The 25532-nt window shown below is 54.4% G+C and overlaps 1 protein-coding gene across 4 annotated transcripts in view; it reads left to right on the forward strand.

Annotated features, from left to right (window-relative positions):
* The window catches only part of MYH10 (myosin heavy chain 10), a 1171079-nt gene extending 1166291 nt beyond the window's left edge, over nucleotides 1–4788 (forward strand). For all 4 annotated transcript variants that reach the window (XM_085616842.1, XM_085616841.1, XM_085616843.1 and 1 more), the window contains one exon: nucleotides 4490–4788. In XM_085616842.1, the coding sequence (XP_085472968.1) occupies nucleotides 4490–4637 (148 nt within the window). In that variant the 3' untranslated portion in view covers nucleotides 4638–4788. The remainder of the gene's footprint in view (nucleotides 1–4489) is intronic.
* Nucleotides 4789–25532: the final 20744 nt, after the last annotated feature.

Raw genomic sequence — 25532 nt, forward strand, 5'->3', positions numbered from 1 at the left:
CCACGTCATTTTCCGGGGATGTCCAGACCACCCTCATGGACATGCCCTTTGATGGCACTCGCCTGTTTGGTGAGAAGGCGGACAGTGCGCTGAACCGCTTTAAGGACTCCCGGGCTACGGCCAAGTCCTTGGGCCTCTCGGCTCCGCGGGCGCACACCTCCGCTTTTCGCCCCTTTCGTGGCCAAGGAAGGGGCGCCTCCTCACGTCCGCAAAGCCACCAGCCGCAGAACCAACCTGCGCGCGGTCGCGGACGTGGCTTCCGCCGTGGCGGAAATGGAGGCCGACGTGGTCAGCCCACTTCCACCCCGGCAGCATCCGCCTCAAAGCCCTCCTAGTCCGAGCTTTCAGGCCCATACCACGCCAGTGGGCGGCAGAGTTCGCCATCACCTGCTCCACTGGCGGTCCATAACATCGGACAGGTGGGTGCTGCAAATCGTCCGAAGGGGCTACTCCCTCCCCTTCGAGACGACCCCTCCAGCCATGCCACCGCAGCACCACCGTATCTCGGGGGATCATTTGAATCTTCTCCGCGAGGAAGTTTCGGCTCTCTTGGCCAAGGGGGCCGTCGAGCGCGTTCCGAGTCCAGAAGTAGGTCGTGGTTGTTATTCCCACTACTTTCTGGTTCCCAAGAAGGGCAAGGGGGGCCTACGCCCTATCTTGGACCTCCGGAACGTCAATGCCTTCCTCCGAAAGGAAAGGTTCAAGATGCTAACGTTGGCTCAGGTTTTAGCTGCCCTAGACCCTGGAGACTGGATGGTAGCGTTGGACTTGCAGGACGCATATTTCCATATCCCCGTCCTGCCGGCCCACCGGCGTTACCTGCGGTTCACGGTGGGCCAAGAGCACTTTCAGTTTACCGTGCTCCCCTTCGGCCTCACCAGTGCCCCTCGGGTGTGCACGAAAGTGATGGCGGTGGTCGCAGCTCATCTGCGCAGATCAGGGGTTCCAGTCTTCCCCTATCTCGACGACTGGTTGCTGAAGGCGGGCTCGCCCCAGGCAGTCGTCTCCCACCTCCAGACTACGGCGGATCTCCTGCATTTGCTGGGGTTTTCCATCAACGTGCCGAAGTCACACCTGAGTCCCTCTCAGAAGCTCCTCTTCATCGGAGCGGTTCTCGATTCGGCGCAGTTCCGGGTCCATCCACCGGAACAGCGGGTCCGGGATATACAGGCCCTGATTCCCATCTTTCGGCCTCTATCCCGGGTTTCGGTCAGGCTAGTGTTGCGGCTTCTGGGGCTGATGGCCTCCTGCATCCTACTAGTGCATCACGCCAGGCGGCGCATGCGGGCTCTGCAGTGGGACCTGAAGTTTCAGTGGGCCCAGCATCACGGCAACCTGTCCGACCATGTCTTGATCTCGGAGGGCACTGCACAGCAGTTGCAGTGGTGGCTCACGGACCGCGAGTGGGTCAAGGGCAAGAGCCTCTCCCTTCCCCAACCGGAGCATGTCGTAGTGACGGATGCGTCCCTCCTGGGTTGGGGTGGCCATATGGGAGAGGCGGAGATCAGAGGCCTCTGGTCTCCGGCGGAGTCTCGTCTCCACATCAACCTGTTGGAGTTGAGAGCGATCCGGCTTGCACTGAAAGCCTTCCTTCCCTCTGTCAGGGGAAGTGTCGTGCAGGTGTTCACGGACAACACCACCGCCATGTGGTATTGCAACAAACAGGGCGGGGTGGGGTCGTGGACCCTTTGTCAGGAGGCTCTGCGCCTCTGGACATGGCTGGAACACCAGGGCGTCACCCTAGTGGTTCAACATCTGGCGGGCTCTCTGAACGCCAGAGCAGACGAACTCAGCCGCCGGTGCATGATGGATCACGAATGGCGTCTGAACTCCGAAGTGGCGCAAGGTCTCTTTCAGCAGTGGGGAGAGCCTTGGTTAGATCTATTCGCCACCGAAGAGAACGCGCAATGTCAGCAGTTCTGCGCGTTGGAATTTCCAAGGCGGCACTCGCTCGGCGACGCTTTTCGTCACGAGTGGAGTTGCGGTCTGTTGTACGCCTTTCCGCCTATACCACTTCTGCCCAGAGTGCTGAAGAAGATCAGGCACGACCGGGCCCAAGTCATCTTGGTGGCTCCGGATTGGGCACGAAGATACTGGTATCCCGAGCTACTCAGTATGTTGACCGATCCCCCGATACGTCTGCCCCTTCGGGAGGATCTTCTGTCGCAGCAGCAGGGGACGGTCCTCCACCCGAACCTGTCCAGCCTCCACCTCCATGCATGGAGATTGAGCGGCGGCAGTTGATGCCATTTGACTTGCCTCCTGAAGTCTGTGATATCATTCTGGCAGCCAGGCGTCCCTCCACAAAGTCGGTATACGCCTGCCGGTGGAACAAATTTGTGGCATGGTGCACAGCAAAGGCTGTGGATCCCCTTTCCGCCCCTGTTTCTGAGGTTCTCCTCTTCCTTCTTTCTCTGGCCCGGCAGGGCTCTGCCCTGGGCACCCTGAAAGGTTATCTTGCTGCCATCTCCGCCTTCTTGCGACTTCCTGATCAGCCTTCTCTTTTCAAGTCCCCTGTGGTTACACGCTTTCTCAAAGGCATTACACACACGTTCCCTCCTGTCCCTTTTGTAATGCCTCAGTGGGACTTGAATCTGGTATTGACATTCCTGATGTGCGCTCCCTTCGAGCCTCTTCACAATTGTCCTCTTCGTCTTCTGACTCTTAAGACTGCTTTTCTGGTGGCCATCACCTCGGCTAGACGGGTGAGTGAGCTCCAGGCTTTATCTTCAAAGCCTCCTTTTCTATCTGTTCATCCGGACAAGGTTGTCCTTCGGCCTCGTCCCTCCTTTCTTCCTAAAGTGGTGACTCCATTTCACCTTGGGCAGTCTGTCACCTTGCCCACCTTCTTTCCGCCTCCGCATCCTTCCAAAGAGGAAGAGAGGCTCCACCGTCTGGACCCAAAACGTGCGCTCTCCTTTTATCTGGACCGCACAAAACAGTTCCGGGTGGACGACCAGCTTTTTGTTGGGTACGTGGGCGCTAAGAAGGGGAAAGCTGTGCACAAACGGACCATCTCTCGGTGGGTCGTTTTGTGTATAAAAATTTGCTATTCCTTGGCTAAAAAGGACCCTCCTGTTGGGCTGCGCGCCCATTCTACTCGGGCCACGGCGGCTACTACTGCCTTGGGACGGGGAGTCCCTTTGCAGGACATCTGTCAGGCGGCGACGTGGCTTCGCTACACACGTTTGCCAGGCATTATTGCCTTGACAGCCAAGTCCGGAGGGATGGCTTCTTTGGCCGTTCTGTCCTCCAGGACTTTCTGGTGTGATCTTGGTTCGCAGACCCACCACCGGGGATGGTATTGCTTGGGTATCTATTCTAAGGTGAGGAATCTAACTAACGTGTTTCTTTCAGATGAACAAGTTACTTACCTTCGGTAACGATGTATCTGTAAGAAACATTAGTTAGTTAGATTCCTCACCGACCCACCCATCCTCCCCGTTCTGCGAACTGACATCTAGGGTTAAGGTTATCCTTTTCAGGCCCCTAGATTTTATTTTTGGCACCAGTGTCGGTCTTTGCATGGCTCTGCGTTCCTGGCGCGGAAGGCTATGTACAAGAACTGACGTCAGCGCGCGAGGGCGGCGTCTAAGTACTCCGACGACGTCATCCCGGCGCACGACGCCGACGACGGACGCGGAGCCGCAGACGACGCCTAGCGACGCGCAAGGGGTATTGCTGACGAAAAATCTTCCGGATCCAGTCTGACGCCTGGGGATATTCTAAGGTGAGGAATCTAACTAACTAATGTTTCTTACAGATACATCGTTACCGAAGGTAAGTAACTTGTTCTATAGAGCATGTTAGTTAAAATAAACATTTTAAACTATACAGTGTCTCTGATTATTCACGTTGTGTACAAGTATGAGTGAGTGAGTGAAAGCGCATTCTTGCTCCCGCGATTCCTGGGAGGATGTGAGTTACATGTTCTAGGATGTCTAATCATTGGTAGCTTCGCTGTAGTACGGAGAACTAATGAGACACTATAGCTAGTCGGATTGGGGTTCCTGGCAATAAGGTGGGTTTTTGGACACCACTACACACCGAGGGCCTGGTTTCCTGCGCATAGTTCTGTATATGCGCAGAATCCCTGCAACAACACCATGTAATACACCACATTTCCTCACAATTATTGTTATAGTCAATCAATTTAGGAATTTAAGAGGACTTGAAACATTTGAAGGGAGATATTTATGCTTATAGATAGATATCTTGGCAGGTAGATTCTTTTGGGTCTGCTATTGATGCCTGTTTTTTTCAGTCTGATATCAAAGGAGAACTTCTCCAGTATTAAAGGTCCAAGTTGAAGTTGAGTCTCTGATGGTTATTTGCCAGTTGTGGGCTGCAGTCAAGTCTGTATCTGTTAGATTGGAAGCATGTTTTAACAGTGCCAACTGGTGTGGATCACATACTAGAACTTAATTAGCAACCTATAAACCAATGTCTATTTTTTGATTATATTAATATTTCGCTCTCTTTTTGACAGGAGAGGTGGTCCTATCTCTTTTTCTTCCAGCCGGTCTGGACGCCGGCAACTGCAGATTGAAGGAGCATCACTGGACCTCTCCGATGATGATGCAGACAGCAAAGCTAGCGATGTGAACGATACACAACCCTCCACCCCTGCCGAGTAGAAATGCAGCATGTTAGCCTGCAGCCACCTTTTAATAGACAGAGGGGTGGGAGGGTAGCAGGAGGGAAATGGCCAAACTACCACTCTGCCTTGTAGCCATAAATCTGCCTGCAAGTAACATGCTTGGCAGGGCTGCATGGTGGACAGTGTCTTGGGCTCCATCCTCTGCATCCTGTACCTCGCTTCAGATATAGGTACAATCGCTTTTTATATATAATTATATATGAAGGAAAAACAATACATTCTATGTGCTGCTCACTTTCTTTGAAGATAATCATAAAGCCATTTTATAGAGCATCATGTGAAGAAAGAGAAATGTGTTTTTGTTGAACAGTCATTCCCAGGTACAGGTTTGTAGAAGCAGATCAGTATATAGTTTAAGCATTACTATGCATGCGACCTGTCATACAGACTCACTTTCCGTTTGTTAGTTGGACAGCTTTTGACTGTAAGTAATCTAGGACGTTTGTGAAGACTAAGCTGCACTCGTCTTTTTATATATATATATATATTGTAATTTAAATTAGAAAGCATGATACAACAAGCAAGCTGTGAAATGGCTGTGCTGCTTGATAAGATTCAGAAAGCTTAAGGGAGAACGAAAAGGGGATCCATTGTTTTAACTTTTTTAATGTGTATTTTCATCTCTTGAGACAGAATTCTCTCTAGTTAGAGCATTCCTAGCATAACTTGTATTCATGTGCCCTCCGACAGCCAGAATGAAGAATGGCATTGCAGATGGACACATGATCCACCACTGTTTGTGCAAGTGTGCAAGAAATAGAGGACCTCAATTGAACCACTGAGAAAAATGTTTAACTTATTAATAGCTGGGCTAGTGTAGTGTCCTAGACGTTATAAACCAGACAGTATTCTGTTGAGAACTTTTAAAGGTATTGGATAGGGAGTATATATGTGTATGTGTGTGTATATATATATATATATATATATATATATATATATATATATATATATATATAATATGCACACACAAACACACTTGGAAAGCAGCCTATCATTTTATCAAGCTCCATATTTTTATTCAATGTTTTTCTATTATGTTTACAAAAGGTTAAAGATGGAGAACAAATGCCTGACGTTTAATATGCTAGTGGCCGAATTTACTACTTGTCTTATTGTTAGACAGTGTTATGGCAAGTCATTGACTTTGACAAACCTAGGACAAAATAATGACCAGGAAGAAAAGTGCCTTAGACACTATTAAGACAATAATTGTTAAAGTCCAATTATAATTCTTAATTTGCCTGCGACAGCAATTTTAATGTATGTTTTTTATAGGGTCTCATTGAGAGGACCTCGATAGACAGTGGTATCTTCAATATACAGTGATTACAAATCAGTGTTAACCCGACTGTTTCTATCTTTAGCTGTGAACTTTAAGTAGAATATTTTTTCTGTTGGTTAAAAGCTTTAACATCTGTTCGGGAGGATTCTATGTGTGTGTATGTGTGCGTGATTTTCTTTTTTTGTTCTCTTTTATAAAATAGCACTGGCTGTTGACCACCAGGCATTCGACTGCAAATATCCCTGTTTTTCTTGTATACCCCATATTTCTAGGCGATGATTTTTGTAAAACAATAAACTGATTCATTATAAAACAATCTGGTTAGGTGGCTTTTTTGGAAATGGGATTAGACAGAACTTGCAGACTTAATTTGCTTTGCACCCCACCATCAGAACACCTATGACTGTAACTGTTAGTTATGAAAATTAACTTGTTGAAAGACACCTCTGAAGTAATACAGCCAATAGAATCTTGCCTTATTTGCATGTCACAAGGCTGAGTGGTCTGCCTGTTCTTTTACAAGTACAAGTCACATGGATGTTGTGTCCTTAATCCTTTTTTTTAGAGGATCGTTCTAACACAAGAATTCCTGATTCCCTATAAGTCATATTCTTGCTCGGTTTCCATGTTTTGAGAAAGCCAAGACTTTTGTGAAACACCACAAATGTAAAAATGATGTTCCTTTGCTGTTGTTTATCCATAAACTCTCAGTATCAATAGATGAAGTGTTGTGGTACAGATTTTACAGTTTTATTTTTTCTTTCATCCCAGACTGAGTATTCTCTGTACATAAATGTAGTTTTTAAAATGGCAAAGCCCTATGTTATGTTATGCTCGGAGTGCACTGAGGCCTGCTCACCAGACCTCAGTGCCAGTGCTGTGACCCTTAAACGTGTATGTTTGATTTGCCAGTACCCAAGTGGCATAAACTAACTTCTTAGTCTCTAGTATATGCTACCAGGGGTACCCAGAGCCTGCAAATTGGTGTCCCCCTAAGGGACTGCAGCACTTGTTGTGCCACCCTCAGAGAAACAAGGTAAAACGTGACTCCCAGCCTGCCACTGCAGACTGATGGAACAGTTTAAAACCGCTATCTGAAAGAGACACGTTAGTGATAGATTCCTTACCTTAGAATATCCCCAGGCGTCCGACTGGATCTGGAAAGTTTCGCTTAGCAGTACCCATGCGCGTCAGTAGGTGGCGTTGTGCGGCTCCGCGTCTGTCACTGGCGTCGTAAGCGCCGAGATGACGCCACGGAAAGTACTTAGGCACCACCCATGCGTGCTGACGTCAGTTCTTTTTTTCCGCGCCAGCAAGCGCAGATCCGGATTGAGGACATACCTTAGTCACTTTTTGACTACTATTTTAAGACTTTTTGTCTCCTCTCTTTTCTCCTGGTGCACGTAGGGATGCCCAGCTTTAAGTCCTGTGGGGCCTGCCGCCGGAATATGTCGGTGGCGAACCCCCACGATGTTTGACTCTACTGCCTGGAGACTGCCCACTACTGCCGGGATTGTCGAGCCATGGCCCCCAAGGCCTTGCGGGAGTGGCGTAGGAAGTTGCTGGAGGTCCGGCATTCGTCACGCCGCCGCTCCGGGTCCAGGGGCTGTTCCCAGGACCGCTCGCGGGACCGGAGCCGTCGCTCCTCAGGCTCCAAGTCTTCGCCTTCAGATTCCGGTAAGCGACGCCATAAAAAGAAGTCAAAGAAACATGTTCGCTCTCCGATGTCCCCCCGTCGGTCCCTGGAGGGGGACAGGGGCTTCGCACCGACGGCTTCCCTGGAGCCTGGGAGTCCTGCGGCCTGCCCGCCATACCCGGGTCCGTCAGCGACTCCCAAACAGGTGCAAGAATTCCTTGCTACCTTGGACCGCTTTTTTAGGCCTCGGGCTCCTGCCGGCGCGCCTTCTGGCCCCGTGGTCCCGTGTCCAGATCCTGTTGGCCCGGCGGCTCCGCCACCGGTGCCAGCCCCGGCGCCGCAGGATCCTGCGCCAGCGGCTCCGGCCCTGGCACCACGAGGTGCGGCGTTGCCGGCTCCGGCCCGGCGCCACCCTTGGCTCCACCCTCGGCGCCACACTGGGTGCCGTTTATTCCTCCCTTGCCCCGATTCCAGGACCATTTTGTTCCGACCTGGGATCCGGCGCGGGCCGGGGTCGGACCGGCGCCGTTCTCGACGCTGTTCGTCCCTTCTCTGGCTCTGGCTTTGCCGCCGCGACCGGCCCCCTCTACGCCAGAGGCGGACGAAGACTGGGAAGGGTCCGAGGACCCCCTTACCCGGCACTGTGACTCCCAGCAGGAATGGGTGGACGACTTGGAGGAGGCAGGCGACCTTGATGTCTCCTCTGACCCGGGGTTCGCTTCCCCCCGCCTATGATGGAGGAAGGTGCCTCTTACACGATGGTCCTCTGTCGGGCGGCTGAGGCCCTTAATCTTGACATCTCCACAGTGGCCCTTAAGACCAACCTCCTTACCGAGGTGCTCCAGGCGGCATCTACTTCGTCGGAGCCGTTGCTTCCCTTCAATGATGCCCTTACCGACGTCCTCTTGGGCACTTGGTGGAGGCTGGCCACGGGGGCCCCGGTGGATAAAAACATCGCCAGGCTCCACCAACCGGCGCCCGGTGACCCCGCCTTTTTGACTACTCACCCTACGCCTGAGAGCCTGGTCATTCACGCCTCGACGTCACAGAGTGCTTTTCCTACGCCCCGCCAGATAAGGACTCTAAACGGCTGGACCCGTTTGGGAAGCGGTTGTTCTCTTCGGTCAGCTTAGGGCTGCGGTCGGTGAACACCGCCTGCTTGTTGGGCCACTACTCCCACGCGGTGTGGGATGCCGTTGCTCAGGTGTTGCCTCAGTGTCCTGAGGAGGTGCAGGCTGTCCTTTCTCAGGCAATTGCTGAGGGTAAGGATGTGGCTAAGTTCGCCATTCAGTGTGGGTTGGACACCGCTGACTCATTGGGCAGGGCGATTTCTAAAACTGTGGCGTTGCGACCTCACGCCTGGTTGCGTTCGACTGGGTTTTCGCCTGATGTCCAAAGCTCGCTTATGGACATGCCCTTTGATGGCACCCGCCTGTTTGGCGACAAGGCAGACAGTGCCCTGGAGCGCTTTAAGGATTCGCGGGCCACGGCCAAGTCCTTGGGCCTTTCTACTAAGAGTTCGGCCTCTCCTGGTTTTCGTTCCTTTCGTGGCCAAGGTAGAGGCAGTCAGGAGTGCCTGTCCCCTAAGCCTGTGCAGAACCAGCCCCAGCGCGGCCGGGGTCGCAGTTTCCGCGGGGGAGGGTCGGGGAACCAGTGTGCGGGTCCGTCCACCTCCACCCCCGCTGCTTCCGCCCCCAAACCTTCCTAATCTCCGCTTCGGGGAGCACCCCACGCCGGTGGGTGGCAGGATCCGCCACCACCTCCCTCTTTGGCGCGAGATTACATCAGACAGATGGGTGCTGCAGATAATCTGCCACGGTTACTCCCTTCCCTTTCAGTTCTTCCTTCCCGCCATGCCACCTCGGTGCCACTGCATGTCGGGGGATCACCTGGCTCTTCTCCGACAGGAAGTCACGGCCCTCTTGGCCAAGGGGGCCATTGAGTGCGTTCCTGGGCCGGAAGTAGGGAGTGGTTGTTATTCCCACTACTTTCTGCTCCCCAAAAAGGACAAAGGGGGTCTGTGTCCTATCTTGGACCTACAGGACGTCAATCACTAAGGAGAAGTTCCAGATGCTGACTCTGGCTCAGGTCTTAGCTGCCCTGGAGGCTGGATGGTAGCGTTGGACTTGCACGACGCATATTTTCACATTCCCGTCCTGCCGGTGTTACCTGCGGTTCCCCGGAGGCCTGGAGCATTTTCAGTGTGCCGGCCGTACCAGTGCCCCTCGGGTGTTCACGAAAGTGATGGCGGTGGTTGCAGCATATCTGCGCAGGCCGGGGGTGTCAGTCTTTCCCTACCTCGACGATTGGTTGGTGAAGGCGGGCTCGCCCCAGGCAGTCCACTTCCTTCAGACTACGGCCGACCTCCTGCATTTGCTGGCGTTCTCCATCAACGTGCCGAAGTCGCACCTGAGCCCCTCTTAGAAGCTCCCCTTCATCGGGGCGGTTCTGGATTCGACGCTGTTTCTGTTTTATCCTCCCGAGCAGCGAGTCCGGAATATTCAGGCTATGATTCCGATCTCTCAGCCTTTATCCCGAGTTTCGGTCAGGATAACCCTACGGCTGCTGGGTCTGATGGCCGCCTGCATCCTGCTGGTACATCACGCCAGGTGGCGGATGTGGGCTCTGCAGTGGGACCTGAAGTTCCAGTGGACTCAACATCAGGGCAACCTGTCCGACCACGTCCTGATGTCGGAGGGCACTGCAAGACAGTTGCAGTGGTGGCTCACGGACCGCGATTGGGTCAGTTGCAGATCCCTCTCCCTACCCCAACCGGAGCACGTAGTGGAGACGGATGCGTCCCACCTCGCGATTGGGTCAATGGCAGATCCCTCTCCCTTCCCCATTCGGAGCACACAGTGGTGACGGATGCGTCCCTCCTGGGATGGAGATGGCGTCTGCACTCGGACATGGCGCAAGGTCTCTTTCATCAGTGGGGAGAGCCTTTGTTAGATCTATTCGCCACCGAAGAGAACGCACAATGTCATCAGTTCTGCGCGTTGGAATTTCCAAGGCGGCACTCGCTCGGAGACGCTTTTCGTCACCAGTGGAGTTGCGGTCTGTTGTACGCCTTTCCGCCTACACCACTTCTGCCCAGAGTGCTGAAGAAGATCAGACACGACCGGGCCCAAGTCATCCTTGTGGCTCCGGATTGGGCACGAAGGTACTGGTATCCCGAGCTACTCAGTATGTTTACCGATCCTCCGATACGTCTGCCCCTTCGGGAGGATCTTCTGTCGCCGCAGCAGGGGACGGTCCTCCACCCGAACCTGTCCAGCCTCCACCTCCATGCGTGGAGATTAAGCGGCGGCTGCGGTCCACGTCATTTTCGGGCGATGTCCAGAGCACTCTCATGGACATGCCGTTTGATGGCACTCGCCTGTTTGGCGAGAAAGTGGACAGTGCGCTGAACCGCTTTAAGGACTCCCGGGCTACGGCCAAGTCCTTGGGCCTCTCGGCCCCGCGGTCGCAATCTTCCGCTTTTCGCCCCTTTCGTGGCCAAGGAAGGGGTGCCTCCTCACGTGCGCCTAGCCACCAGCCGCAGAACCAACCTGCGCGCGGTCGCGGACGTGGTTTCCGCCGAGGCGGTTCTGGAGGACGACGAGGTCAGCCCACATCCACCCCGGCAGCATCCGCCTCAAAGCCTTCCTAGTCCGAGCTTTCAGGCCCATTCCACGCCAGTGGGCGGCAGAGTTCGCCATCACCTGCTCCACTGGCGGTCCATCACATCGGACAGGTGGGTGCTGCAAATCGTCCGAAGGGGCTACTCCCTCCCCTTCGAGACGACCCCTCCAGCCATGCCACCGCAGCACCACCGTATCTCGGGGGATCATTTGAATCTTCTCCACGAGGAAGTTTCGGCCCTCTTGGCCAAGGGGGCCGTCGAGCGCGTTCCGAGTCCAGAAGTGTGTCGTGGTTGTTATTCCCACTACTTTCTGGTTCCCAAGAAGGGCAAAGGGGGCCTACGCCCTATCTTGGACCTTCGGAACGTCAATGCCTTCCTCCGGAAGGAAAGGTTCAAGATGTTGGCTTTGGCTCAGGTTCTAGCTGCCCTAGACCCCGGAGACTGGATGGTAGCGTTGGACTTGCAGGACGCATATTTCCACATCCCCGTCCTGCCGGCCCACCGGCGTTACCTGCGGTTCACGGTGGGCCAAGAGCACTTTCAGTTTACCGTGCTCCCCTTCGGCCTCACCAGTGCCCCTCGGGTGTTCACGAAAGTGATGGCGGTGGTCGCAGCTCATCTGCGCAGATCAGGGGTTCCGGTCTTCCCCCTATCTCGACGACTGGTTGTTGAAGGTGGGCTCGCCCCAGGCAGTCGTCTCCCACCTCCAGACTACGGCGGATCTCCTGCATTTGCTGGGGTTTTCCATCAACGTGCCGAAGTCACACCTGAGTCCCTCTCAGAAGCTCCTTTTCATCGGAGCGGTTCTCGATTCGGTGCAGTTCCGGGTCTATCCACCGGAACAGCGGGTCCGGGATATACAGGCCCTGATTCCCATCTTTCGGCCTCTATCCTGGGTTTCGGTCAGACTAGTGTTGCGGCTTCTGGGGCTGATGGCCTCCTGCATCCTACTAGTGCATCACGCCAGGCGGCGCATGCGGGCTCTGCAGTGGGACCTGAAGTTTCAGTGGGCCCAGCATCACGGCAACCTGTCCGACCATGTCTTGATCTCGGAGGGCACTGCACAGCAGTTGCAGTGGTGGCTCACGGACCGCGATTGGGTCATGGGCAGAAGCCTCTCCCTTCCCCAACCGGAGCATGTCGTAGTGACGGATGCGTCCCTCCTGGGATGGGGTGGCCATATGGGAGAGGCGGAGATCAGAGGCCTCTGGTCTCCGGCAGAGTCTCGTCTCCACATCAACCTGTTGGAGTTGAGAGCGATCCGGCTTGCACTGAAAGCCTTCCTTCCCTCTGTCAGGGGCAGTGTCGTGCAGGTGTTCACGGACAACACCACCGCCATGTGGTATTGCAACAAACAGGGCGGGGTGGGGTCGTGGACCCTTTGTCAGGAGGCTCTGCGCCTCTGGACGTGGCTGGAACACCAGGGCGTCACCCTAGTGGTTCAACATCTGGCAGGCTCTCTGAACGCCAGAGCAGACGAACTCAGCCGCCGGTGCATGATGGATCACGAATGGCATCTGAACTCCGAAGTGGCGCAAGGTCTCTTTCAGCAGTGGGGAGAGCCTTGGTTAGATCTATTCGCCACCGAAGAGAACGCGCAATGTCAGCAGTTCTGCGCGTTGGAATTTCCAAGGCGGCACTCGCTCGGCGACCCTATTCGTCACGAGTGGAGTTGCGGTCTGTTGTACGCCTTTCTGCCTATACCACTTCTGCCCAGAGTGCTGAAGAAGATCAGGCATGACCGGGCCCAAGTCATCTTGGTGGCTCCGGATTGGGCACGAAGGTACTGGTATCCCGAGCTACTCAGTATGTTGACCGATCCTCCGATACGTCTGCCCCTTCGGGAGGATCTTCTGTCGCAGCAGCAGGGGACGGTCCTCCACCCGAACCTGTCCAGCCTCCACCTCCATGCGTGAAGATTGAGCGGCGGCAGTTGATGCCATTTGACTTGCCTCCTGAAGTCTGTGATATCATTCTGGCAGCCAGGCGTCCCTCCACAAAGACGGTATACGCCTGCCGGTGGAACAAATTTGTGGCATGGTGCACAGCAAAGGCTGTGGATCCCCTTTCCGCCCCTCTTTCTGAGGTTCTCCTCTTTCTTCTTTCTTTGGCCCGGCAGGGCTCTGCCCTGGGCACCCTGAAAGGTTATCTTGCTGCCATCTCTGCCTTCTTACGGCTTCCTGATCAGCCTTCTCTTTTCAAGTCCCCTGTAGTTTCACGCTTTCTAAAAGGCATTACTCACACGTTCCCTCCTGTCCCTTTTGTAATGCCTCAGTGGGACTTGAATCTTGTCTTGACATTCCTGATGTGCGCTCCCTTCGAGCCTCTTCACAATTGTCCTCTTCGTCTTCTGACTCTTAAGACTGCTTTTCTGGTAGCCATCACCTCGGCTAGACGGGTGAGTGAGCTCCAGGCTTTATCTTCAAAGCCTCCCTTTCTGTCTGTTCATCCGGACAAGGTTGTCCTTCGGCCTCGTCCCTCCTTTCTTCCGAAAGTGGTGACTCCATTTCATCTTGGGCAGTCTGTCACCTTGCCCACCTTCTTTCCGCCTCCGCATCCTTCCAAAGAGGAAGAGAGGCTCCACCGTCTGGACTCAAAACGTGCGCTCTCCTTTTATTTGGACCGCACTAAGCAGTTCCGGGTGGACGACCAACTTTTCGTTGGATACGTGGGTTCTAAGAAGGGGAAAGCTGTGCACAAACGGACCATCTCTCGGTGGGTCGTTTTGTGCATCAAAATTTGTTACTCTTTGGCTAAAAAGGACCCTCCTGTTGGGCTGCGCGCCCACTCCACTCGGGCCACAGCGGCTACTACTGCTTTGGGACGGGGTGTCCCTTTGCAGGACATCTGTCAGGCGGCGACGTGGGCTTCGCTACACACGTTTGCCAGGCATTATTGCCTTGACAGCCAAGTCCGGAGGGATGGCTTCTTTGGCCGTTCTGTCCTCCAGGACTTTCTGGTGTGATCTTGGTTCGCAGACCCACCACCGGGGATGGTATTGCTTGGGTATCTATTCTAAGGTGAGGAATCTAACTAACGTGTTTCTTTCAGATGAACAAGTTACTTACCTTCGGTAACGATGTATCTGTAAGAAACATTCGTTAGTTAGATTCCTCACGACCCACCCATCCTCCCCGTTCTGCGAACTGACATCTAGGGTTAAGGTTGTCCTTTCAGGCCCCTAGATTTTATTTTTGGCACCAGTGTCGGTCTTTGCATGGCTCTGCGTTCCTGGCGCGGAAGGCTATGTACAAGAACTGACGTCAGCGCGCGAGGGCGGCGTCTAAGTACTCCGACGACGTCATCCCGGCGCACGACGCCGACGACGGACGCGGAGCCGCAGACGACGCCTAGCGACGCGCAAGGGGTATTGCTGACGAAAAATCTTCCGGATCCAGTCTGACGCCTGGGGATATTCTAAGGTGAGGAATCTAACTAACTAATGTTTCTTACAGATACATCGTTACCGAAGGTAAGTAACTTGTTCGTTGTGTCATGATGGAAGGCCAGCCAGGGGTGGCATAATACATGCTGCAGCCCCTGGTAGGCCTAGGGTACACCCATGCCCTGGGTACCTAAGGTACACTGTACAGGGCCCTAGAGGGTGATCCTTACCAATTGGGTTATGTACCTAAAGTACATAGTGTGAATTTAGAGAGAGAACAGCTGGGCTGTGGGTCTGATTAGCAGGCCCACAGCCACATCTAAGTCTAAAACCAGTGAAGCAAAAGCAAAAAGTGGGGGTGACCATAGAGAGAAGACCCTAATCTCCTAGAGCTCCCATGAACACTGAGGGAGGAGGTGGTTGGGGGGTCAGTATGAGTAAAGCTTCAGCAGTGTGTGAGCCCTGAGCATGGTACAGAAATCACTGTAAGGAGGCAGATGTAACCTGTGGTGCTGGAAGCAGGTAAGATACCCTGCTATTGATAGATCAAAGTCTGCATGTGAACGTGTGTACGTGAAGTTGCACCAGTGTGTGTGATGGTGATGACTGAGGTTTCATTCATTTGCACCCTCTTCAGTCTGTATGCACTTGGCCTTGAACTGACTTCCCAACTGGAGGAGGAGCAACAAAGATGCTTAAACATAGGATTTGTATAATTCCCTCCTAGAAATCCATTCTTCTGTCCAATGCACTCAACTTGCACTGGTGATTTGAAACCTGTGACTTCATCAAGCTATGACCCCATGATCCGAGCCTGGCTATACAGCTTCTGAGTGAAGAGTGCCTGGGTTGTCTAGGCTTCTTCCACTAAAGCGCTATGTTAAACAGCCCGATAATCAATGTTCTGTGGCACCACTAGATGGCAGGCATGCCCACAGGGTACGAATGTGGGCTTATAGTTAGTGTTCCTAATATGCTGCGAGAGCAGTGTTTTTCCTCCTCCAGTGGTGTGGTGTTGTCGTAGAAAGTTAAAGATATGTGTTCGAGGCATATGAGCTGCAGATTACACACTGTGCATAGATCGCCATCTGGTGTTGGGCCCGGATGTTTGCAGTTGTTTTTCCTCTTGGAAAGTCTTTGGAAGTCACGAGGTATGTGACTCCTCCTTTGGATGGTATTGTGCACGGGCTTCGGCTCCATTCTCAGATTGTTTTTTTCCGCCATCGGGCTCGGATGTGATCTTCGCGCTCCGGTTCCGAACAGTTTCCAGTTCTTCTATCGACGCGCAATCCTCACCCCAATTCGTGGTATTGTTTTCGATCGCGATCTCCACACTCGGCACGGCTCTCATCGATCAAGAACCATCAATTCCAGTCGTCGACGACAGCCTTCGGGCCTACCCAAGCTCCGGTCCTGGCTAATGGAAAGTACTCCCTTCAAGAAGTGCTCTCGATGTGGGTCCAAATTCCCCCACACCGATCTTCACGAAGTATGTAACCTCTGCCTCTCCCCTGAACACGAGGCTCGAGGTGCAAGTCCTTCCGGTCCAAGAAAACCATTCGAGACCGAAGGGCACGAAGAACTATGGCACACTCGTCAACGGTGATTCCAGACGACATCTTCGGGGAAGGCGTCGACGCTCCAGAAGGACAACACACCGACGAGAGCCGCGTCAGCGCCTCCGAAGCCGACGATTCAGATGTGGAGGATATCACTCCGGCGCAGAGGGTCGTGAGTACCGAAGTCCGTCCGTCCCCCCCCCCCCCACACCCTTGACGGCACTGAAAAAGGCTTCGGTCACGCCTTCGCCTCCAGGCCTAGGCAAGACCAAAGACACTGCTTCCCACACTGCACCTTCGGGACCGGTAAAGAAGCTTATTAAGCCTTCCGGCGGCTCCGGCTCGAGCCAGCCCATCGCCGGTGCCGAGAAACACTCCTCCACACCGACGCCGAAAAAGAAAATGGCCCTCTCCTCGGCACTGAGCTCCATACCGAAACACTCGGCGCCGAAAACCAGCTCCTCGGTACCGACACCATTCCCGGAACCGAGCAAAAAACACAAGGCCACCGACACCTCGAAGCCGAAAACCATCTCGGTACCAAGTAAACAGACAGCCCTTTCCAGGCCGCATAGTTCCAAACAGCGGACTATCACAGACTCTAAAACAAGAAAACCAACGGCCCCGGTGCCTTCGGCGCCGACGGACAAACCACCCTCGGAAGAACTTTTTACACCTGATCCATTGCAAAAAACATTGATCAAGGACTCCAAAACCGGACATTTAATGCTCAGCATCAAAAAGAGACAGCTGGAAAAGCCTGCCCCAGCTCCACCTCCAAAGAGGAAGGACTTTGCTACCTCCCCTTTCAGAATGCCTTCACCACCTCCTCCACCTTCCCCTCCTCCACCTTCTCCTTCTCCCCCCCCCACCTCATCATTCCCCAACACCCTCTCCGGATGATGATAATGATGATGTGTATGATGACATAGTGGACGTACCCCATGATCTACCTACAGGAGACCCAACTACCACAAGCTCCCCAAATCCATGCGACGACTATAACATCACTGACATTCCTAACGTCCCGCAAGATGATCTCTACCCTTCGAGACCATCCCCACCAGAGGACTCGTTAGGGTTCAACCACTTACTCCAAAGGGCTGCACACTATCACGGGGTGGATCTCCATACCGACCCCGTGGAGGAGGACTTCCTTCTCGATACTTTTGACACCACGCATAGGGCCACCTCCATACTGCCCATGCTCAAAGGAGTTATCAAACACGCTCCGGAGGTCTTTAAAGACCCAGTCAGAGCCAGGGTCATTAACCCGCGCATTGACAAAAAATATAAAGCCGCCCCTACAGATCCCGCCTACATCAGAGGACCAGCACCACTAGATTCCCTAGTAGTGTCTACAGCACAAAAGAGGGCCAACTCCCAAGCGTCAGGCGAAGCACCACCACCTGACAAAGAGTCAAAACTCTTGTACGCATCCGGCAAGCGCACTGCATCCCTAGCTGCCAACATATGGCGCATCACTAATATACAAGCGCTACTGGCAAGATACGACAGGGCCCATTATGACAAACTAGAAGCCATAATGCAACACCTCCCTGACAAATATAAAAATAGGGCAAATGAGTTAATTCAGGAGGGCAAAACCATTACCAATACCTCCATCCGCTGTGCCCTAGATGCAGCTGACACCGCCTCCAGAGCCATTAATACCAGCATCCTCCTCCGTCGCCATGCCTGGCTACAGACCTCAGGTTTTAAAGCAGAAGTGCAAGCTTCCATCCTGAACCACCCCTTTGACCAGGAACATCTGTTCGGCCCAAAAGTGGATGAGGCCCTAGAAAAAATGAAAAAAGACACAGATACGGCGAAGTCTATGGGAGTCTTACAATCACACCCTCCCAGGCGCTCCTTTCGCCACTCTTCCTTTCGGAGCACATCCAGAGGCTACTCCTCCGACACGGCTTCCACTTCATATAAGGCCCCTACCCAATCCACCTTTACAAGTGGTTACCAAAGAGGCGGCTACAGAGGCAACAATAATAAAGGCAGAGGCAAGACAAACACCGCCCGCTCTGCCTCCGCACCTACCCAATGACTCCCCTCCACTCCCCCCAGACCATCCCATTCCGGTCGGGGGCAGACTCCAAAATTTCCTTCCTGTCTGGACTACCATCACCTCAGACAAATGGGTAATACAAATAATCTGAAAGAAACACGTTAGTTAGATTCCTCACCTTAGAATATCCCCAGGCGTCAGACTGGATCCGGAAGATTTTTCGTCAGCAATGCCCCTTGCGCGTCGCTAGGCGTCGTCTGCGGCTCCGCGTCCGTCGTCGGCGTCGTGCGCCGGGATGACGTCGTCGGAGTACTTAGACGCCGCCCTCGCGCGCTGACGTCAGTTCTTCTTTTTTCCGCGCCAGTAAGCGCAGATCCGGGAGAGCTACCCCTTTGGTCAATTTTTGACTAACTTTTTGATCCTTTTTGATCCTGTCAATCGACTCCGGTGCCGGTAGGATGCCTGGTTTTAAAGCCTGTGCTGACTGTAGCCGCCTGATGTCGGTTACGGACCATCACCGCCGGTGCCTGTACTGCTTGGGCCTCGACCACGACGCGGAGTCGTGCTCGGACTGTAAGGCCCTGACCTCGAAGGCTAGACGGGAGCGGTCCCGTAAGCTTCTCGAGATTCGCCACTCGGCTCCGCAGCCGACGTCACCATCGGTCGTCGGGATCCAAGTCTTCGGGTAAGTCGAAGCATTCCAAGAAGTCCAAGAGGCGACATCGCTCTTCGGACTCCCCTCGCCGGTCGCGCGACTCGGCCGAGGGTCAGGGTGGTTCCACCCCCGCGGCTCCGGCGGAGCCGCAGGCGCCGCGTCCGTCCCCATACCCTCCGGTCCCTGGGACTAACGCGACGCCGGCGGAAGTCAGTGCCTTCCTCTCGGCCATGAGGAACCTGGCTCCGCCGTCGGCGCCCGCTAGTGCGCCTTCGGGCCCCGCGGACCCGACTGGGCTGCCTTGCCTGCCGGTGGCTCCGGCCCCGGCGCCGTTGACGGCTCCGGCCTCGACGCCGCAAGCGCCCGAGGGACCCGTTCTCGAGTCCCCGTCGACGCCGGTCGACCTCGTCACGCCTCCTCCGCCGGCGTCGACACCGGTACCACCCCCGACGCCGACGTCCCCGGTTCAGTCCCACTCCGGGCCCGGCACCGGTCCGGCGTCGATGGACGCCGAGATCGACGCCGCTAGAGACACATTATGTCTACCGCCCGGCTCCGTTACTTTCTCCTCTATACCAGGAGTCGGATGATGGGGACAACTGGGAGGGATCTGAGAATCCTATGGCCGTTCAGGCTCAACTGTCCCAGGACTGGGCAGATGAACTGGGGGAGGCCAGTGGCCTGGATACCTCTCCAGACACTGGATTTGTCTCTCCTCCGACTGTGGCTTCGGAGGAGGGCGCTGCTTTCTCTGTGGTGCTGCGCAAGGCGGCCGCAGCCCTTGGGCTCGAGCTGCCTGCCGTGGCTGTGAGGACTAACGTCCTTACTGAGGTGCTTCAGTCTGCAGCAAGCTCCACTGAGCCTCTGCTGCAATTCAATGAGGCCCTCATTGACGTTCTGCAGGGCACCTGGTCCAAGCCCTCCACAGTTCCTCCTGTGGACCGGAACGTCGCCAGGCGCCACCGCCCTGCTCCGGGCGACCCCAGTTTCCTGTCCCAACACCCTACCCCTGAGAGCCTGGTTATCCAGGCCTCCACCTCCCAATCCTCTTTCCCGACCGCCCCGCCGGACCGGGATTCCAAGAGACTAGAACAGTTTGGCAAGAAGCTGTTCTCTTCCCTTAGTTTGGGCCTGCGGTCTTTGAACACCGCTTGTCTCTTGGACCGTTATTCCCACTCTCTGTGGGATGCGGTGGAGGACGCGCTGCCCCTGTGTCCGGAGGAGGTCCGGACACGACTTACCCAGGCTCTGGCTGATGGGAGGGATGCCGCGCGATATGCTATACGTTGTGGGCTTGACACCACGGACTCGCTGGGTAGGGCCATTTCTACCACAGTGGCGCTTAGACGTCACGCCTGGCTGCGGTCCACGTCAATTTCGGGCGATGTCCAGAGCACTCTCATGGACATGCCGTTTGATGGCACTCGCCTGTTTGGCGAGAAAGCGGACAGTGCGCTGAACCGCTTTAAGGACTCCCGGGCTACGGCCAAGTCCTTGGGCCTCTCGGCCCCGCGGTCGCAATCTTCCGCTTTTCGCCCCTTTCGTGGCCAAGGAAGGGGTGCCTCCTCACGTGCGCCTAGCCACCAGCCGCAGAACCAACCTGCGCGCGGTCGCGGACGTGGTTTCCGCCGAGGCGGTTCTGGAGGACGACGAGGTCAGCCCACATCCACCCCGGCAGCATCCGCCTCAAAGCCTTCCTAGTCCGAGCTTTCAGGCCCATTCCACGCCAGTGGGCGGCAGAGTTCGCCATCACCTGCTCCACTGGCGGTCCATCACATCGGACAGGTGGGTGCTGCAAATCGTCCGAAGGGGCTACTCCCTCCCCTTCGAGACGACCCCTCCAGCCATGCCACCGCAGCACCACCGTATCTCGGGGGATCATTTGAATCTTCTCCACGAGGAAGTTTCGGCCCTCTTGGCCAAGGGGGCCTTCGAGCGCGTTCCGAGTCCAGAAGTGGGTCGTGGTTGTTATTCCCACTACTTTCTGGTTCCCAAGAAGGGCAAAGGGGGCCTACGCCCTATCTTGGACCTTCGGAACGTCAATGCCTTCCTCCGGAAGGAAAGGTTCAAGATGTTGACTTTGGCTCAGGTTCTAGCTGCCCTAGACCCCGGAGATTGGATGGTAGCGTTGGACTTGCAGGACGCATATTTCCACATCCCCGTCCTGCCGGCCCACCGGCGTTACCTGCGGTTCACGGTGGGCCAAGAGCACTTTCAGTTTACCGTGCTCCCCTTCGGCCTCACCAGTGCCCCTCGGGTGTTCACGAAAGTGATGGCGGTGGTCGCAGCTCATCTGCGCAGATCAGGGGTTCCGGTCTTCCCCCTATCTCGACGACTGGTTGTTGAAGGTGGGCTCGGCCCAGGCAGTCGTCTCCCACCTCCAGACTACGGCGGATCTCCTGCATTTGCTGGGGTTTTCCATCAACGTGCCGAAGTCACACCTGAGTCCCTCTCAGAAGCTCCTTTTCATCGGAGCGGTTCTCGATTCGGCGCAGTTCCGGGTCTATCCACCGGAACAGCGGGTCCGGGATATACAGGCCCTGATTCCCATCTTTCGGCCTCTATCCTGGGTTTCGGTCAGGCTAGTGTTGCGGCTTCTGGGGCTGATGGCCTCCTGCATCCTACTAGTGCATCACGCCAGGCGGCGCATGCGGGCTCTGCAGTGGGACCTGAAGTTTCAGTGGGCCCAGCATCACGGCAACCTGTCCGACCATGTCTTGATCTCGGAGGGCACTGCACAGCAGTTGCAGTGGTGGCTCACGGACCGCGATTGGGTCATGGGCAGAAGCCTCTCCCTTCCCCAACCGGAGCATGTCGTAGTGACGGATGCGTCCCTCCTGGGATGGGGTGGCCATATGGGAGAGGCGGAGATCAGAGGCCTCTGGTCTCCGGCAGAGTCTCGTCTCCACATCAACCTGTTGGAGTTGAGAGCGATCCGGCTTGCACTGAAAGCCTTCCTTCCCTCTGTCAGGGGCAGTGTCGTGCAGGTGTTCACGGACAACACCACCGCCATGTGGTATTGCAACAAACAGGGCGGGGTGGGGTCGTGGACCCTTTGTCAGGAGGCTCTGCGCCTCTGGACGTGGCTGGAACACCAGGGCGTCACCCTAGTGGTTCAACATCTGGCGGGCTCTCTGAACGCCAGAGCAGACGAACTCAGCCGCCGGTGCATGATGGATCACGAATGGCATCTGAACTCCGAAGTGGCGCAATTTCTCTTTCAGCAGTGGGGAGAGCCTTGGTTAGATCTATTCGCCACCGAAGAGAACGCGCAATGTCAGCAGTTCTGCGCGTTGGAATTTCCAAGGCGGCACTCGCTCGGCGACGCTTTTCGTCACGAGTGGAGTTGCGGTCTGTTGTACGCCTTTCCGCCTATACCACTTCTGCCCAGAGTGCTGAAGAAGATCAGGCACGACCGGGCCCAAGTCATCTTGGTGGCTCCGGATTGGGCACGAAGGTACTGGTATCCCGAGCTACTCAGTATGTTGACCGATCCTCCGATACGTCTGCCCCTTCGGGAGGATCTTCTGTCGCAGCAGCAGGGGACGGTCCTCCACCCGAACCTGTCCAGCCTCCACCTCCATGCGTGAAGATTGAGCGGCGGCAGTTGATGCCATTTGACTTGCCTCCTGAAGTCTGTGATATCATTCTGGCAGCCAGGCGTCCCTCCACAAAGACGGTATACGCCTGCCGGTGGAACAAATTTGTGGCATGGTGCACAGCAAAGGCTGTGGATCCCCTTTCTGCCCCTCTTTCTGAGGTTCTCCTCTTTCTTCTTTCTTTGGCCCGGCAGGGCTCTGCCCTGGGCACCCTGAAAGGTTATCTTGCTGCCATCTCTGCCTTCTTACTGTTTCCTGATCAGCCTTCTCTTTTCAAGTCCCCTGTAGTTACACGCTTTCTAAAAGGCATTACTCACACGTTCCCTCCTGTCCCTTTTGTAATGCCTCAGTGGGACTTGAATCTTGCCTTGACATTCCTGATGTGCGCTCCCTTCGAGCCTCTTCACAATTGTCCTCTTCGTCTTCTGACTCTTAAGACTGCTTTTCTGGTAGCCATAACCTCGGCTAGATGGGTGAGTGAGCTCCAGGCTTTATCTTCAAAGCCTCCTTTTCTGTCTGTTCATCCGGACAAGGTTGTCCTTCGGCCTCGTCCCTCCTTTCTTCCGAAAGTGGTGACTCCATTTCATCTTGGGCAGTCTGTCACCTTGCCCACCTTCTTTCCGCCTCCGCATCCTTCCAAAGAGGAAGAGAGGCTCCACCGTCTGGACCCAAAGCGTGCGCTCTCCTTTTATTTGGACCGCACTAAGCAGTTCCGGGTGGACGACCAACTTTTCGTTGGATACGTGGGTGCTAAGAAGGGTAAAGCTGTGCACAAACGGACCATCTCCCGGTGGGTCGTTTTGTGCATCAAAATCTGTTACTCCTTGGCGAAAAAGGACCCTCCTATTGGGCTGCGCGCCCATTCCACTCGGGCTACAGCGGCTACTACTGCTTTGGGACGGGGAGTCCCTTTGCAGGACGTCTGTCAGGCAGCTACGTGAGCTTCGCTACACACGTTTGCCAGGCATTATTGCCTAGACAGCCAAGTCCGGAGGGATGGCTTCTTTGGCCGTTCTGTCCTCCAGGACTTTCTGGTGTGATCTTGTTTTCGCAGACCCACCACCGGGGATGGTATTGCTTGGGTATCTATTCTAAGGTGAGGAATCTAACTAACGTGTTTCTTTCAGATGAACAAGTTACTTACCTTCGGTAACGATGTATCTGTAAGAAACATTGTTAGTTAGATTCCTCACCGACCCACCCATCCTCCCCGTTCTGCGAACTGACATCTAGGGTTAAGGATATCTCTTTCAGGGCCCTAGAATGTTTTGGCACCAGTGTCGGTATCTTGCATGGCTCTGCGTTCCTGGCACGGAAGGCTATGTACAAGAACTGACGTCAGCGCGCGAGGGCGGCGTCTAAATACTCCGACGACGTCATTCCGGCGCACGACGCCGACGACGGACGCGGAGCCGCAGATGACGCCTAGCGACGCGCAAGGGGTATTGCTGACGAAAAAATCTTCCGGATCCAGTCTGACGCCTAGGGATATTCTAAGGTGAGGAATCTAACTAACTAATGTTTCTTACAGATACATCGTTACCGAAGGTAAGTAACTTGTTCTTCTGGCATTTTTTGGATGTCTTGCATCCTGTTATCTTTTGCTCTTCCGAGCTATTTGGGTTGCTGTCTGGCCTTCCCCATTGTCCGTCACTCTGTTGCTGGCTCAAATGCTTGGTGCTTTCTGTTCTCCGGTCGTACACCCACCTCGCCTTTGGGGTATGGCTGTGGTATCTATTCTAAGTTAAGGAATCTGCGGCTAGATGTCTCTATAAGGTGTACGAGTTACTTACCTTCGGGAACGATGTATCTAGTAGAGACGTCAAGCCGCAGATTCCTTAACGCCCACCCAGCCTCCCAGTTCTGCGTGGACCTTGCCAAGTGGGGTTCTACGCTGGCCCCTTTTTCAGTTGCCATTGGTTTTTCTCTCACGGGTGCTCACATTGTTGCGTCCCTTTAAGATTTGCCATAATACAGCTGACTCCCTCTCAGGGGTTTCTGTTACCATAATACAGCTGACTCCTTCTCAGGGGTTTCTTACCTGTAAAATGATGCCTTTTGATTAACCTTCACCAGGAGATTAATCTTCATTTCCGTCTCTTCTCCTGCAGCCTTCCCTCCCTCCCGCCTTCTCTATTGGCTCAGGGTTCTGGTCTCCTCTACAGTCATCTTCTTTGGGGATCTGTTGACCTCCATTACTATAGGGGCAGTGCCAGTCTTTTCATACCTTCCTGCGGTGGACTGTTGTTCTCTCTGTGCTCCGTTCTTGCTAGACGACACAGTTCTACATGGTACTGACAGTCTATTTCTGTCTGTTGTTTTACATGGTAATAACAGTCTATTTCTGTCTGTTGAGATATTCTTCCCTTGTTGCACTTGGGAAGGGTCTTCGCTTAGCTTGCGGGGTTCTTTCTCACAGCTTTTTCACTTATATGTAGGCAGTTTCTAATTCTGTCTTTTACGATGGTGTCTTGCACCATCCTCCTTCTTTATTCATGGATTTTCATCCCTCGCACACTGTTTCCATACTTTCACAGTTTTTTTTGTTGGTGGCTCCGCGTTGTGTCGCGGAAAAGTTTCTTGCCGGTAGGGAATTATATGACCTCGCTGACGTCACGTACGTGGACGTCAGGGCGGGGTCGTGTGGTGCCGTCCCCGGCGCGCAGAGGTCCTGTAGCAAAAAAAATTCCGGATCCAGTCTGACATCTGGGGATATTCTAAGTTAAGGAATCTGCGGCTAGACAACGTCTCTACCAGATAAATCGTTACCGAAGGTAAGTAACTTGTACAACTGCGTCACTGCGCTGCGGGCCAGAGCCGACTCCATTTCTCTGGCTCTCACGTTGGCTAGTTCATGAGATCTGCCCAGTATTACGATTTCATCAAGTGATATGCCCGGTTGGTGGAGAATCAGTTTTCTCAGATTGGCCAACCGACATCCTTGAATCAGTTGTGCCCTTATCTCTACCTGCTTATCTGATAGAGACTACTAGCCGCAGAATCCTTAACGTAGAATTATCACCAGGCGTGAGACTGAACCCGGAAAACTTTCTTTGCCCCTAGCATATCTGCGCTACGGGGGGCGGTACCAAGCAACTCCGCCCTGACGTT

This window comes from Triturus cristatus, chromosome 7, assembly GCF_964204655.1.
Source record: "Triturus cristatus chromosome 7, aTriCri1.1, whole genome shotgun sequence".
In the NCBI taxonomy this organism is placed as follows: domain Eukaryota; kingdom Metazoa; phylum Chordata; class Amphibia; order Caudata; family Salamandridae; genus Triturus; species Triturus cristatus.